We start from the raw sequence: 17,501 nt of genomic DNA on the forward strand, positions 1-17,501 counted from the left end.
TTTTAGCAAGAGATAAGAAAAAATAACTTCTGACAATAAGAATAAAGTAGGGAAGAAACAAGGCAAAAAGCAGTCATTGCACTCAAATTCATGCAAGATCAATAAGTATACCAAAAACAACCTGCCAAAGTTGGTCTCTTGATTCACAGTCTAGTACAGTGAGATGTAAATGGAAAGTAGGAATGAAATGGTGCATAATGAAAGTGGGACAGGGGTAGATTAGCTTCCAAGCCTGCATTCAACAGCTGTAATGTCTACAGCCCCTGTCGGAGATGTTGCTGCAAACAGACTTTAAAAAAAAAAAAAAAAAAAAAAAATCAGATCCTGGGATTCTTCAGAGGGAAAAATGGTCAAAAGGCCCCACCCAACATAACCAAAAAATACATTAACATACCTTACATCTAAATATGGCTCTAGGGACATTAAGTCTAAAACATTTCTCTAAGAGCATCAAAATAACCACAGAGCCAGTAAAAAAGATCAGCTTTATGTTTTTTAAAGTTCTAAGGGCATAGCCCTGAACCATTTCTTGACTCGAGTATTGTAAATGCAGGGAACAAAGAAGTGGGAATATAATCCATCTAGGGGTGTCGATGACTGGCATGAAAAAGCACTAGGCAGAGACCTGGGAACCCAACTACAAATAAGGCAGTTTAGTTTAGCTCTGACAGCCCTACCCCCTCAAGCAGAGGTCTGAAAGTCCTCTGCCTAAAGACACCCGATTCCTCAAAGCTGGCCTCACCAGGGAAATATACTTCAAGCAACAGAATATGGAGACTGGTGCCGGTCTTGAAATAAAAACCTGACCAAACTATGAAGGTCTCTTATCACAGGAATGCATATTGCGGGGAAATAAAACTCTAGCCTTTACAGACACTGGGCCCAATGCAAACAAAGCCAACTCAAGAGGCTAACAACAGGGATACTACTGAGAGAGAAGGGAAAGATTATTTTTTTCTTTATGCTCTCTCTTCTCAGAGCAATGTCTGTTTTTTTCTCACTATTCCTACTATTCTGACTTTCTGACTTATCTTTCAGTTTAGCTAACAAGGGTAAGCCACCCTGGTGGAATCACAAAATCAATAGGCTGTGTAACAGAAGGAAAACAAAACCACGGCAAAAATTAGGTGGTGCAGCACCCAGCAGGATAAAAGCACTCTCATCAAACTAAACAAACCCAGAGGACATATAAAAAGCCTACTAAGGCCAAATCTGAGGTAAATTTGGCCTCCCAGGCAAAGGACACCCACAAGGCATTCTTCAGCTATGTTTGCAACCTCAAAGGCAATACACAGTTGTACGCAGAGCTCACTAAGTGCAGCCACCTAAAGTGAGCCAGAAGATATAGCAAACCTACTGCCAGACAAATTCATCTCCAACTTTATCCCTCTCTCCCCCTCAACTTTCCCTCTGGAAATACCATCAAATACAACACAACTCCCAATGCTATCACTAGGGAACATTGTCCTTAATGCTCTCTCCAAGTAACACTGCATCAATGGGCCCAGACAATATCCAAGGATGCCTTCTAAACAGCATGAAATATGATCTATCAGGCCTTCTGGAGTTGCTATTTAACTGTAGCCTGCAAACAGGCTTCGTGCCTCATGAATGAAGAACAGCAACAGCCATCCCTCTGCACATAGGTGGGCCATTTACAGACCCTGGAAACTACAGACCCAGAAGTCTCACTAGTCTTGTATGCAAAGCCATGGAAATGAGAAATCCAGACACTGGACCCACCCCAGTTTGTTTTCATCAAGGGCAGGTCATGCCTACTCAATCTGGTGGACTTGACAAACTCGAGAGGTTGGGTACAAACACGTATTGTCAACAGATGGATGGCCAACTGGCTCAAAGACAGGACCAAGGAAGTTAGAATTGGGAGTCCACCTCTACAAAGAGGCCAGTTACAAGTGGAGTCCCTCAGGGATCGGTCCTTGGACCGCTCCTTTTTGGCATTTACTTCTCTGCAGTCAAGTCAAGAGAGCATAAAGAAAAAAATAATCTTTCCCTTCTCTCTCAGTAGTATCCCTGTTGTTAGCCTCTTGAGTTGGCTTTGTTTACAATGGCCTCTGGCTGACTAAATCTGCAGATGAATGCAAATTGGAACGGTCATGAAATCCCACACTGGCACAAATGATGTCCTTCTATAATCACTGTTGCATTATTCCTTAAAGAAGGGATGTCCCAACCCAGGCAGCCCATCGCTCAGCCAGTATGGATAAGCTTGGAAAAGATCTTGTTTGCGTTGTACATCACATTTATGCTCCTCATACAGAATGAGGAGCATAAAAGGGACATATAGATGCAACTACCCAGAACTTCTTTTGCTGTCAGTTCGAACTCCATTGTTGCCAGTTGGATTGCACATTTTGTTGTGGTTCTGAATTTTAGCAACACCAGATAAGTGCACTGTTGGGGTTATTTTTTTCTTTTCAAAATTTAACTTTCTTGGTCTTGTATTTGTTATCACTACCTAGAGTTCATGTCATCGAAGAGGGGAAAATGTTAGTGTGGAAGACAGATGCCTCAAAGATATTTGTGAGCAGTGTCTTTTTTTTTGGGCACCTTCCACGAACATACCTCTTGTGGTATATGCAAGGCATTTGTACCAAAGACACTCGGAAGCAGTTTATCTTCCCTGGCCATTTATCTTGAAAACCAGCAGCTTAGACGGCCCACGGTTCCATGATAAACTCCTGCTTGGTAAGAAGGCCAAGAAGTCTCAGCTGGATTCTTTAGCCATCCAGACTCCACCAGATGCCCCTCTAGAAGCAGGTAATAGCTCTGTAAGTTGTTTGGTGTTAACGTCTGATTCCTCTGCAACGACCCCACTGGAGTCCAGCATGGATCCGTCTTTTTGCATGTCCTCTGAGGCTTTTCAGGCATCTGATTCAGATGCCGATGGGGAGCCATGGTCGATTATCTCAGGAGGGTCCTAGACTGATTCCGCAGATCTTGGTCAGGGAGGAAGTTCCGGGTTCTCTTCTCAAATCTCGCCCAAGAATCAGAACCTCCTGTATTTGTTGATGTCCCTTCTAAGAAAAGACAACAACTGAAGCATGTTTCAGTCTGTCCTATGGATCTTCAAAGGGAATGGCAAGAGTTTACTCAGGGCTTGTTCTCCGAGTTAATGGGCCTACAGCCTCCTCAAGGCGTTTCAGTACTCATTGTTCCTTGGACCTCTATTCCTTCTAAATGGTTTAGGGAACCAGATTCCTTGAATAAGGACTCCCTGCCTAGTGAAGGGCCTTTGTCCTATTCTTCACAGATGCCTTTGGCTTCATGAGTTTCCTTTCAAGGAATTGTCCTTTGGTGGCACAATTACTAGGCTGATGGAATTCTTTAAGTGGGATTCTTATCAAGTGCTGTATATCCAGGTAAGATATTAAGAGTTGCTTCAGGTGAATACCCCTAAACCATAGGCAGTTCCTCCTGTGTTGGCTGCCTTGTTAGATGCTTCCATTGCTCAAGTCTTCTGAATCTCAGTCTCCTGTGCCTAAGAAACTTGACAGACAATCTTCAGAAACATTATAGAACCTATTTTTATTTAAATGTCCTTCTGCTGTGGTGTCAGTTTCTTCTGACAAACCTAAACGTTTCCCTTTTGATAAGGCCACAGGGTGATAAAGAGGACTGGCAAAAAAATTTACACTGACCTTTAGACCTATTACCAACCCCACATGACCACGTATGCTCTGGCCTTGATTGCTCAAGCTTGTCAGGTTATCTCTACCCACCCCAACTCTGCCTGATCTTTTTTTAGGTTCTGCTTCTCAAGTGGCTCACCACTTTAAGTGTAGCTATGATGCTGCTGACACCTCTTCTAGGGCCGCAGCTTCATCTCCAGTCTCTTCCTAAGTTGTTAGATGCTCCTTTGGATAACGGTCATCTTTTTTGGGACTGCTGCTCTTGACTTGTTTAAGTCTCTTCAAGAGAAAAGCAAAGCATTGCAAGACCTTAGGGATAGAAGAGACAAAAATATCTAAGTTCCAGGGTAATTATCCTTTTAGAACCGCTTTTGTTCAACTCCACCAGGCATCTAAGGGCAGGAAGGGTGGGAGGACGGCCCCCCTCTGCTAAGGCTTCTCAGACGTCTGTGGACCAGAAGCCTCCTTTATCCGATAAGCATGCTTCTTTTTGAAAATTCACCCTCTCCCCGCCTTTAGACAAAGTTCTTTGGTCTCTTCAGCTCTCCTTTTGTCTCCAAACTGGCTTCTCATCACTTCAGACTCTGGCTTCTCATCACTTCAGACTCTTGGGTTCTTTCCATCATCCATCAGGGTTGCTTCATGGTGGGGAAATCTCTCCCTCTTTTAGAGCAACTTCCTCACTCCCCAGACGTTGTAGGGTCCCTGTTCAACTAAGGGAACATTCAACCAGTCCCCCTTCCCAAGTGGGATGAGTTTTAATTACAGGATGGATGTTCCTGGTTCCTCAAAAGGAGGGCACTTTGAGACCTAATTTGGATCTCATAGCTCTCTCACAGCTCAACATCTTTCTCAAGACCCCTTCTTTTCAGATGCTTACTCTTCAACCCTGTTTCCTCTTTTATTTCTTTTATTACCCCAGGCTTTTAGGCTGTCCCTGGCTCCGAAAGATGCTTACTTTCATATCCCTATTCACTCTCTTTTCAGGAAGTTTTTACATTTCTGTGTCTTCCTCTCATTTTCAGTTCTCTGCATTGACCTTTGGCCTCTCTACTCCTCCAAGGACATTCAGAAAATGCCAGCTCCTGTGACTGACCCTTGCAGGCTCTAAGACATTCAGATTTTTCCTTATCTGGAAGACCTGTTGCTTCAGGTGTCTTCTCCTGGTCGATTGTTACAGGATCTGCAATTCACCATCTGTCTGCGTCAAAGTCTGGGGTTTACCATCAACGTCCAACAGTCCAGCCTGACTCCATCTCAGGATCACGTGCATCTGGGTTCCAGGATTCTGACGGTGTTAATGCTAGCCTCTATTCCACCTCCAAAGGTATTGTTGACAGCCTTCTTTCAGTCTTTTTCTCCCCTGACTGCCATGCCAGGACTTCAGTTCCTTGGAGCCATAGCCTCTTCTATTCTTATGCTTCCTCTTGCCAGACTGCATATGTGGAAATTTCAATGATACCTCAAGTCAATTTGGCTGTACCATTGACACCCTCTGACACTTAAGTGTACATCTCCTTCCCTGTCTCAAGAAGGAATCTGAGTGGTGGATTCAACAGTTCATTCTCAACCCAGGCCAGCCCTTTCAGCCTCCAGTCCCTTCTCAAGGAGCTGTTCACCAATGCCTCAGACATGGGGTGGGGGGCATCTCTTGGTCACCTTGAAGTTCAGGATCTTTGGCCTCCCTATCAGAAGACAGGGTTACCTATAAGACAGGCTTTTTAACCCATGTTCTCTCCAGGCCCCTTAAAAGGTGTACACAGACAACACCACAGTGATACATTCTGGTGATAGGGTTCTGATCCCTTTCAGGCACCTCTTCTCTGAAGATGTGCTAAGGGTTTTACAGGAGTCAAGGAAACCTTCAACCAGAAAATCTGGTATGTCCAAATGGAAATGATTTGCGGTGCCATGCTCGTAACCAGCACCATTTACAGTGGGGGTCCCTTTGGTCCTCTCTTATTTGTGTGAGTTGCTCCAGTCTGGCTTGGCCAATTCTTCTGTGAAGACCCATTTGTCAGCCATTTCTGTTGGTCTGCCCTTGACTCCTTCTTTGACTTTTGTTTTAACGTCAAACACTTTTTTAAAGGTATCCTGTATATTAGGCCTCCAAGAAAACATATTTCTCCTCCTTGGGACCTTAATTTTGGTTTGAAAAAAAATGGCTCAGGCTACTTTTGAGCCTGCTGCTTCTGCTTCTTTGCAACATTGTACCTGGACGACTGTCTTATTGCCGGCTACTTCTGCTCAGAGGGTTTCTGAGCTCCAGGCCATTCCTCCTTTTTTGTTTTTTTTTTTCACAGGGACAGAGTGCCCCTTCATACTAATCCTTCTTTTATGCCCAATGTGGTAAAATGAGTTGTCCTTGAATCAGTAGGTACAACTCCCTTCCTTTTCCCTTCTCCACAATCTGCTACTGACAGCCCTACATACCCTGGATTTGCACAGATAGCTCAGGTACTATTTGGATAAAACTAGGACTATTTGTAAGTCTGGACAGCTTTTTGTTTCCTTTCATCCCAGGTCTTTAGTTTCTAAGCAAACCATCTTATGTTTGGCTGATTCTAAGCAAACCATCTCCTCCTGGATATCTAAGGCCATTTCTTTTTGTTATTCTTTTCATGGCAATTCTCTGTCTGCTTCTGTTACAGCTCATTTTACTGGGGCTGCTGCCTCTTCTGGTGCCTTCTTCAAGGGGTTGGACAAAAATTCCATCTTTGAAGCTGCAAAATGGTCTTCAGTGCATACTTCTAAGCACTGCAAGCTGGATATGGTTTCTAGGGCCAGAGCAGGTTTTGCTAAAACTATTTTATGCGGGTTTGCTGACGGCTCTTCTCAGCCTTTCACCTTCCATTTGGTTTCATGAGCTTTTTTACTCTCCCTTCTTTAAAGAATACTGAAACAGTGATAGCAGAAGGACAGAGTACAGTTGTGTAAAATCTTACCACAACAGCAGATGTCCCTCTCTTCACTGTTGGCAGTATTCGCTCCCTCCCTCCAACCTCTTGATTCTGCATTTTTTCCTTCTGGACGTGCATGGACACTTTTGTCCTAGGTCAACTGTTCTCTTCTAGGACAACTCAGCTCTGGGTAGTTGTGTATGTACGCCCCTTTTATGCCGCAAGTTCTGTAGGAGAAGCACAAATGTGACATACAGCACAAACAAGATCTTTTCCAAGCTTATCCATACTAGCCAAGTGATGGGCTGCCCGGGGCAGGACAACCTTTCTTTAAGGAATACTGCAGTGAAGAGAAGGACATCTACTCTTACGGTAAGATTTTACACAACCGTACTTTCTCCAGGAAGGGCTGACACAGACAAACAACTGGAGTCAGAGCCATGGACTAAAACTAAATGCATAACAGTATCCTTTGGGAAGTCATCCATCCCTGGTAGCTAACATATAGACAACAAACCCCTTAGAGTTGACCCAGTAGTCAGTGACTTAGGGACACACATATATAGTAATCTAGCCTTTGATCATCATGTGCCTACAGTGGTGAGGAAATCATTCTATGTTGCACAACTTATAAACAAAGGTATGGCACCTAAGTCGATGGAAGTAATTGTTCCACTGTATTCAGCATTCAGACCTATCATGGAGTACAATGTCCCCTTTGGTATGTACCCAACAAAGGATATCCAACTGAAACGTCCACAAGAGTTCCTCACTAAAAGAATACAGGGCATAAGTAATATGTCCTATGCAGATCGTCTCAAGGCCTTATCCCTGTATTCTGTCTCTTACAGGCTATTGAGGGAGACCTATGCCTGGCATATAGGGCATCCTCTGACCCCACTCTGATGGACCTCCTGCATTTCCACAAAATAAACAGCACAGAATTACCCGTTCTAAAGACTTAAACACTGCCTGTGATATTAATAGGACCTGATGGAGAAATTTATCCCAGAGACTGCCATGTTTCTGGAACATACTCCACATCACATGAAGTAGAGTTCCTTCCTAACCCAGTTCAAGTGTTACTTGGACAACTGGATGGGGACAGGAAATTCATCATGGCTTGATACTTATGCCTCTACTGTAATGGTTCATCTCTCAAAACCCTTCTTGGAAAGGTTGCGTCTCCCAAGCCCCTGGATACACTTATCAAGGGTATTAGAACTTGTGAGTGATTTGGGATGCACAAACATCTATGCACCTACAAGAAGGCTGTCCTGCAAGTAACCACTTTTTGATTAAAAAAAATTTGAAGGCATTCGTCCTAATGTCAGTGGGCAGACCAATTAAATCACAAACATTCATCAGTAACCCATTTGAAGTTCCAGGTCTACGCAATAAATACACAGCATAGGTATTTGTTAGTCTTGGGCACTTGCCTGTTTTACACAAAGCCAGAGAGAAAGGGTGAATAAACTTGGGGGAAAATGTTTGCAGAGACTTGCAGCATTGCTGGGCATGGTTGCAATCTTCAGAATAAAATTATATCCTCCTGACCGGAAGATAATGCTGCTTAGCTCAGCCAAGTATGGAACCAAGGACAGCCCATGACCAAAGCCTAGGAGGAGTGCTGAAAAAGAACTACTAAACTATCCTAGCGCTGGATGCATAGTCTTCTGATATCCTACTGCTGCAGCACTTCAAAGAAAGTTGAGCGGGGTGCAGCTAAATCTGTCTCTAGTCAGGAGGTCAGACCCAACCAAAAGGGGAGGCACACAAGAGTGATGAAAGATATTGTCCATGAAGAAATAAAAAGTCCTTTATGTCATGCAACCAGAGCATTTTACAATATCATCATAGGCCGTGTGTGTCATTAGATAATCTGCTACTCAACACTGAGAATCAACCTAGTTTTCAGAACAATACAGGTAATCAGACAGTTACGAATCTTTATACTTGCATTAGTGCGAACACAAGTTAACCAGTGATTATGGAAGACTCTTTATACTTGCATTAGTGCAAACACAAGTTAACCAGTGATTATGGAAGACAGGAGGTTATACCACAAAAAAAAAAAAAAAACACAGCAACTCACCTTCTTCCGTTTCATGCCACACAATACCCTCAAGGTTAACACTAGTCCCAGGCTCACAAGGTCCAAGGCATTCTGGTTCAGTCACTACTCCAACATCACAAGTGTTAACACCCACTGATCGAGTCCGTACTAACAACTGCTCCACAGGGGCAGCAATATTGGAAGATGGTGGGAAGAATGAAGGAAGAATCTGTGATGGAATGGGTGGTGGAGGTGCTGGCACAGTAAACAGAGGATCCACCTAGGAAACAAAGCAGAGCCTATAATCAAGGTTTACAATACAAGCTTAACACTACAGAAAGTTTGTATAGAACTAGGACATCTTTCTAATCTATGGCAACTTTCATTGGTCCACAAACCATTAAGTACTTTTTTACGGTTCTTACCAGATAAACATGTCTTTTTAATCCGGATCATGTCAAACAGAAATATACCAGCCACCAGAGCAATTTAATGTTTGATGCACCCACTTGAAAACACACCTACATGCAAATCCCTACCCAAGGTGTGAGCCACAGTCGCATAAGTTTCGCCATAATAAAAACGAGTTACAAAAATGAAAGCTACACATTTACTATAATGATAGATCTGAAAGGTAATGGTTCAACTTCCATAACCACTGAGACTTGAACATTACCCCAATTAGGAGCATAAGAAACAAAAAGGTCAAGTGTCCTTTCTGAATTCTTTGGTCTTGTTAAGGTAAAAGTGTGAAGAATTTTTTTAAGGTTAGTATCCAGTTGAGAAACAAGGCTTGTAGTTTAGACATTCGATTAACTAAAGTGATGTCTCCCAAGAAAAAGGGAGAAGTAAAAAAAAAAAGTCTCTCCAAAAAGCTAGCTGAAACAGAGGGAAGTTTAACTTTTTTAATTAAAAAAGGAGGCCCCAGTGTGGAAAAGATTCCTGAAATGGAGGCCTGAAGAAAAAAAAAATTCCCTTACAAAAGGGCAAACTTTCAAGTAAACTCTTCAAAATGTTGACAATCCCCATGGAAACAGAGATATACATGAAGGAAGATTCACCTGGTGTCTAACCAACCTTGAATCAAATATGTCAGTGAGAGCGTCCAGGACTGCAGGAAACAAGTCTGGAAAAGGATCAAACCCTTCAGACCCAAAATGAGAAATGTGACCATTTGCTTTCCTACATTTCTTATTATTATTCTTCTAGGCAGGTTCCTGACTGTCTTCTTTTCCTGGGGAAGACTGAGGTCTAAGTAAGAGGATCAACACTTGTCAACTCAAAACAGGGTTATGAGAAGGACTTTGATCTTGCTCAATCTCTACAGAAAGCAATCAATAAAACACCTGGCGGTCAGTCCTGGAACTGCACCCCTACTTTATTTTCCCCCAGAGGGAGAACTAAGGAAAAATAGTCACTACACTTGGTGTTGCTAGGGGAGGAAAAGGAAATTGCAGCAAGGCTATCTTTGATGGCAGAAAAGGTACTTTGCCACTGTCCAACTGAGGGACCACTCACTCAGAATCAGCAGACATCTGCTGAGCTTGTCTGCCAGGAAACTGGCTTCTCTAGGAATATGCATCCTTACTAGAAAGGAGTCTGAGGATGATGTGGCCCATTCCCATAGCCTTATGACCTCGACACATTTGGATAGTAATGCATCTCTCCCAGCTTGTTGATATTCTCTTTGACAAAGTTATCAGTAGTGTGACAATCACCCTGCACGGATGGGAACTCTGAAATGCCTCTAGCGTATGAAAGACTCCACTCATTTCCAGGATACTGCTTTGCATGCTGGCCTTGGTTTGTGATGAGATATCTTAACAGCCCACCCCCACTCGGGGCTGAAGAATCCCAAGTGACCGTTCATTAAAGAGGCTACTCAGAGAAAGGCTGCAGCTGACAAGACACCATGCCGGGTGGTTGTAACACCTTCTGGGAAAAAAAAAAGCTGCCACGGCCATGAGCCCAAGGGCCCTGATTCACATTGTCACAGACAATGAAAAGGCTTAGGATGTTCTGGTAGCTACAGTAAAACAGGAGGAATTCTTTCCAGTAAGAGACTGTCCTTGAAGACGGGCATAAACTACAAACCGGAGGGTCTGTGATGGCTCCATCTGCAAGTCTCAAGTCCCTAAATTGCCACAGCACAGAATCACTGACTGTAAATAACTTCTCTAGTTAGAGCAATGTGAAGCCAGTTGCCCAGTTATGTAAACACCCCGATACTCTGCAGCCTCTTGTTCTAGAGCTAGTACGATCATGCAAGGGGCAAGGGGTAAAGAACAGTCAAAATGAAAGAATCTACAACTGGTGGCAACTAGCTCCCTCCATGAAGCATAAAAACCAACAATATTGATGTACCGGTATGCATTTGGAGGTCCAAAAAGCACATAAAATCTCCTTCTGAATGGCTACTTTGGTATAAAGTGGTTAAGGCTTCCAAGCTTGAAGATGTACCCAATACACTTGGGTCTTTTTTTGGCAATAAAAAGAACCTGGAATAATATCCTGAGACTGTTTAGCTTGGTGGGATTTCCTGAATAGCTCGATTTTGGAAGAGATTTGGATCCTGAATCATCAGCCTCCCTCTTCTGACAGGAAAGGGCATTGTGAAAGGTAAGGAGTGTGGCAGGGGAGATGAATAGGATTAGTTGCCTCTGGATATTACATCCAAAAGCCATCTGTTCTGTATGACGGCCTGCCATGCTGAAATTTGAAGCGACATCTGCCACCCTGCAAAAATTTGAAGGGACAGATGCCACCCTGCGAGATGAATAGGATTAGTTGCCTCTGGATATTACATCCAAAAGCCATCTGTTCTGTATGACGGCCTGCCATGCTGAAATTTGAAGGGACAGCTGCCACCCTGCAAAAATTTGAAGGGACAGATGCCACCCTGCATGGCAGTCTCTGAAGAAAACCAATCAGGCAAGGTCTTGGGTAGGGTGGCTATTCCATCCCTGACTAAAGGTTGCAAAATCTCTGACCAAGTTGAAAATTGGAGCCACTGGGCTGGAATCTGCCACAGAAACTGCCACCACAATCCTATTGGTTTCCTCCTGGAAGATGATTTTGCTGCTGCTGGTTCAGACAAACATTTCTGACAAGGGCTCTTTTGAAACCTGGAAAAGGGGTGACAATGATTTATAAATTTTATGCCAAAATTAACAAAGGTGTTTCCTCTCCTTCTCACTTTTTTTCCACTTTAGTATTAAGCTGCAGAAGAAAAAAGCTACTGCCATTAAATGGGACATCTAGAAAGGCTAACTTAAAATTTTCCCAAAATTCTGTAAGGCAGAGCCTGTCATGATGGCGCACATTGATTTGCGACTCCAGCATGTACGTAGAGACACACACACACACACACACACACACACACACACACACACACACACACACACACCATTGAATGGCAATTTGTTCAACTGTAGTTTCAGGTGGTATGGCCCTATGAATCGTGAGACATTTAAATTTTGGTTTAGTTGAATTAAGGAAGATTAATTGTTAACAGCAGGGTAAGTAGGACTTGTTTGTGAGTGTGGTAAAGGGATAGATTGTGTGCACGATTGTGCGCAATTGTGGTTAGGGTTAGATTATAGGTATACTATTGTGGGTGTGTATGCTATGTGTATCTGTGTCCAAGTACATTGTGGCATGGTCAGGGAAAGGGATTTTCATAAGCCAATAGGTAGGTTTAGGCTCAGGGCTATGGCGAGGTGGGGGGTGGGGTGAAAAAAGAACAAACATGAAGTGGGCAATTGCAATAGTCAAGCAAATATATAGCCACAAAGACACTATCCATCTAATCACAAACTGTTCAAGCTTCAAAGTAAAAAAAAAAAAAAACTGATTCAACTTTAAAGTTGCGCCTACAAAATACAGCATAAAAAAAGAAAGAAAAAATTAAACGACTAAATGGAAAGTTTGTACAGATAAAAAGCAAATATAATTCTCCATTTTCAAGAACAAACAATGCACAAGAAAAAATTGTGACTACAATGCCCCCCCTTTTTTTTAAAACAACCCAGATTAAATGGATATCAATAAAACTGACATCTTTAAAGCAAGAATGTAATGAGAAGAGAATGACAAATGGAAAATAAAATGGAAACTGAAAAAGAACTCGGAACTAACCTCAGGATTCAGCAGCTGAAGCAAGTAGAACAGACTAAAAGAACTGTACACAAATCCCCAAATGGGTACAAAAATATACCAGATACAAGAAAAATAAAAATGGCAGCCTGCAGCCGTTTCCAGACAGGACCGAATCTTAAGCAGTGAACGAGATCCGAGTTGCACAGCATTATGAGTTAAAGGGGAGGGGGCTCGCAGCCTGGCAATGTTTTAAATGCTGAGCTGCTCAACTCCTGGCAGCCACAGTCATGCATGCAATGAAGATGAACTTCCCAATTTCTTTTAATTACCGTCTTGGACAAGCTGTTTGTCATTTAGAACCAACTATTAGAATTGGCTGAGGTACTATAAAAAGGAGGAGGACAGACCTGGGAAGAAAAATACCTAATAAAATCACTTCTCTGTTAGGAAGTGAGGAACTCATGGACTTGCATGCTTCAGTTTTAACTGAAATGGGATTCTTCTAAGAGATGCTTATGTAGTCAGGATCTCTTAAAAATCTCTACCTAGGGGCGTCCTTTGGGAGTTGAGAGATTCTTAGAGGACTGAGACTGACCTGCCTTACGCAAACTTGTGAAACAACTTCTTAGAAGTGCAGCAAACAGAAAGGGGCACAGGCCCAAATGGAAAGCCAGGAAATGGGAAAAAGAACAGTTTTCAAACACACAATCTCTCACAACCAAAAAGTGGGGAGAATGAAAAGCAGGAAAAAACAAGTATACTTACTCATAATTAAAGCAGTTTTCCTCACAAAAGCACTGACTGCAGACAGGGATCATTTCCTTGTCTGACCCAAATGTGTGGCAAAGAACATTTACACACAAAGGGCATTTGCAGTTTACAACGGGAAAGGGGGACCAGGTCTAGAAGTCTGGTAAACTCTTACTTGCCTGTGGCATCAATCCTGTTGTTACCGTAACTACTGCTCTGTAGTTATGTAGGATGTACAACTTCTTTCGAAGGCTCTGTCTTGAAATTTTGGTGTGTATGGGGGGGGGGGGTGAAACTTTTTCCCAATGTGGCAAGTGTTGTAAAAGTGGGTAAACGTCTAGAGCCTCTCACCCAGTATATGTGGTATATACCCTTAGCAAAGTACCCAAACTATTAAGAGGCAAAACAAGCCTGCGTTATGCACATTTCTTGAATACGGGAGAGGTCGCTATGAGAACAAAGTATACTGTACTCAAGTTCAGCACGGACAGTGGGTAAAAAAGAAAATCTATTCATTCTTATCACTTTCCTCGGGAAAAAAGGAAGAAAAACAGCTCAGGTTCCATGAAATGGACCAAATAGATATGTAAAAATCTCAGTCTGTCTAGAATGAGAAAGAGGGAGAAAGCTGCATGCAGCATTATAGGAAACGTGGGATGCCTAGTAACCTGGGCAAATTTATCTGCCAAGCAGGCTTAATGCCAATGGTGTACATCCTCCAGATTATTGAACATGGAATTCTATAACAGGAAAAGTATAAATCTGCACAGTCCACAAAGTGCCTTTTATCTTTTTGTCAAAGATATCAAGTTGCTTGTTTTAACTCAGTTTTTGCTCCATTTGCAAATAATCTGAACCATCAGCTGCAGCCCGCTTCTTTCTAGACATGTTGGGCATCTGTGTGTGCGCGTGTGTGTGTGCGTGTGCGTGTGCGCGCGCGTGTGTGTGTGTGTGTGTGTGTGTGTGTGTGTGTGTGTGTGTGTGTGTGGCGGGGGGGGGTTATAATGGTGAAGGTGTTTACCTCACATACTCAAGGTATGTAGGGCTTGACTTTCACCTTTGAAAAAAAACAGACTAGTACAGAAATCTAAACTACAAAGATTAAAACTGACGACTAGTGACAAAGGGAAAACCAAATACCCTGAAATGTGTATGAAGTAAATTTATTTAAAAGCACTATCAAAAAAGAACATTAAAGTGCTTGAACTACTAAAAAAAAAGTATCTTATTTAGCAAAATAACACTTATTGTAGTTCTCAAACTGAATACGACAAAATTTAATGCATTAAAAATACACAATTTGCACTCAACTGTTCCATCAGGTTCATACAGTATTTCAACAATGTGTGTGAAAATCAGGAGAAAAAAAAAGTTTGCTCTGTAAAACCTCAATAAATCTTAGAATGGGATCACAAATTACTTGCCAATTAAGCAGGTTTGGGTTTGATGCAGCAGCTATCGGGACAGGAAAACACATACTATTGCCTTATACTTCAGGGGTTGGAATACAAGCAGCAAGGTAAGAAAAAACATAACAGTGAAACAAAAAGCACAGTGCAACTCAAGTTCATTTTAATATTTCAGCTTTCTTTTTGCAGCAGACAGCTGCTAAACAATTACTTAAAACTCATGCCTGCTGTTTCAAGGCCCACTGCAAGCCCGAAGTCTGGAAGTCCTCATCTCGCCTCAGCCAGAATTGGTTAATTGTGTGACCCGGAACAAAGGCCAACAACACTTAAGGCTTCCGGAATACAAGGTAAGAACAAAGTAGCCTACCCCCCCATACTACGTTTCCCTCCACTTTGGCAGCACTGGCTGAAATTAGCCTAAATAAAATAAATGTGTTAAACTTGATCCACTGAATGCAAACAAGCTGCACAACTCAGCTGTATGGTATTCTGAATACCAAATTACTCTGTGCTGCCAGGCAAGAGGCTTCAGAATCTACACATGCTGAAGCAGAACTAGGGATATTAGTGCAGTAATCAGAGAACATTCTGCTGACCTTCAAGAGGGAGTTCCTGCATGAAGAACTTTGTGCCCAGACCAAACAATAGAGTACAACATGGATGGAGGGCTCAGCGTTTGTCCCAACATGAGAGAAAAGTGGAAAAACAAAACTGTATTACCAGTCCATGAAACCATTAAGGGATACAGTTAACCCTGGGAAAACAGCCTTAGTAGGCACATGGATATCCTCACAAAACTACTGCAAAAGAATAAAGGGCAAAAGGGAGACATCTAAGCAGGGTGCAACCCCATATTTAATCTCCCAAGCCTGCTGAAGACGGACAAGAACCACCAAGGAAATCCAATGAAGGCCCAACAATTAATCCAAATGGGGACAATTCTGTCTTAGTACTGTGGCCCAGATTGCAACTAAAAAATAGTCTCCAGACCAGTTCTCTCACCAGTTTCACAAAATACACACTAAATTGTTATATCAAACTAGGGAGTACTTCTCATTCAGCAACTCCTAAAAGACTACTGTGCAAATGACTAAATAAGAGCAGATCCAAAGTAACCATGGGGTGGAGCCATCTCAGAAGATAGCCATGCAATAGCCTGACATTAAGTCCAAGGATTCTGACCAGCAAAGGAGAGTTACTAGTATAGTTGAAAATCACAACCTAGTATTAGTCCCATTTTTGAATGTGGCTTGTTACACTGCATTCAGATCACAGTTTCTATTAAGCAGAGCTATAAAAATGAAGTCAATTGCTGTCCATGCAGACTAAAGATGTAAAAGGCCTCTTGAATGGAATGGGAACATAGATGGTCTGAGCCTAAGGGTCATGAAAATTGCCACCAGCCTACTCACGATGAGTTATCGTACAGGACAAAAGGAGAGAGGGATACTAGAAGCTACCATGTGTGCCATTACTAAGAGTTGAAAAGAGAAAAAGAAGGCCGATACCATATCACCCTACTCCTGACACCTGTGCTGGAAAGGCAACTGAAACAGGCACATTCTGTGAGCATTCTATTCCCGAGTAGAAGAAAAAAAGGCTGACTACACCAAGGAGATCTATATATATATATATATATATATATATATATATATATATATATATATATATATATATACACACACACACATTATATATATATATATATATATATATATATATATATATATATATATATATATAATCAGTCTTTATGGCAGGATATCACCACCATGACGGTAATATAAACTACAACTGCAACAGGCCTTTACCAACTGATAAGGATGCATCAGGAGGGCACATTAAACAGAGGACCCATCTGCCTGAGTTGGTGGTAGCTCAGATGGATGTGAAAGATCCCATGGCACTTGAAGCTCCCCGGTGAGCTAGCCAAATTTACCCTAAATCAGTAGGATTACCACCTTGGGTCTCCCCTAAAAACTGTCCTAGTGGGACTAACACTGTCAACAAAGTCTACATAAATAAAATATAAAACAAAGGATAGGGAAAGTATAGTGTATTTTAGTTAAAAAGGTGAATGTATACATATGAAAGGCTAAAAATTCAATACTACTAAACAAAAATAATCACAGATACATATGCTCCGTTACTAAACTTGTATTGGCAGAAGTGCTAGATATTTAAATAAGCAATAACCAACACACATGCACACACAAAGTGACAGAAGTTATTGGTGACATGGACTGTTTCATCACCAGCATCCTAAGAGACAACAAGAATATTCTGTGAGTAATCCTTAGAGTTTCTGACTAATGGGGAAGCACTGCACAGAGATTTTACTAAGCTGCTTCTTTGTAGAAATGGAAAAATATGCAACCCAATGGAGATGGCAGTCTAAACATTGCGCAGCTTTTCTTTCAAAAACCTTCACAAGAATCCAAGCCTACAAAATCATCAAAATTACATGCTGAAACCAGCGTTAAGTAAATTTACAACCAAATTTGTATTAAAATTACAAAAAAGTTGCACATTTGTTGGCAAACTGGAAATGCAATTCTGGTAAGAAGTGTCAAGCCCTGCAATTACTCTGTGAATGTCAGCACTGCCCTTCACACCTTTTTACAGCAATTCACAG

General features: G+C 42.0%; 1 protein-coding gene across 8 annotated transcripts in view; it reads right to left on the reverse strand.

Annotated features, from left to right (window-relative positions):
• The window catches only part of ZNF608 (zinc finger protein 608), a 191,111-nt gene that overhangs the window by 151,425 nt on the left and 22,185 nt on the right, over positions 1 to 17,501 (reverse strand). For all 8 annotated transcript variants that reach the window (XM_044060775.1, XM_044060774.1, XM_044060780.1 and 5 more), the window contains exon 3: positions 8,649 to 8,889. In XM_044060775.1, the coding sequence (XP_043916710.1) occupies positions 8,649 to 8,889 (241 nt within the window). The remainder of the gene's footprint in view (positions 1 to 8,648; positions 8,890 to 17,501) is intronic.

This window comes from Protopterus annectens, chromosome 2.part0 (assembly GCF_019279795.1).
Source record: "Protopterus annectens isolate FY-2018-M chromosome 2.part0, PAN1.0, whole genome shotgun sequence".
Taxonomy (NCBI): Eukaryota; Metazoa; Chordata; order Ceratodontiformes; family Protopteridae; genus Protopterus; species Protopterus annectens.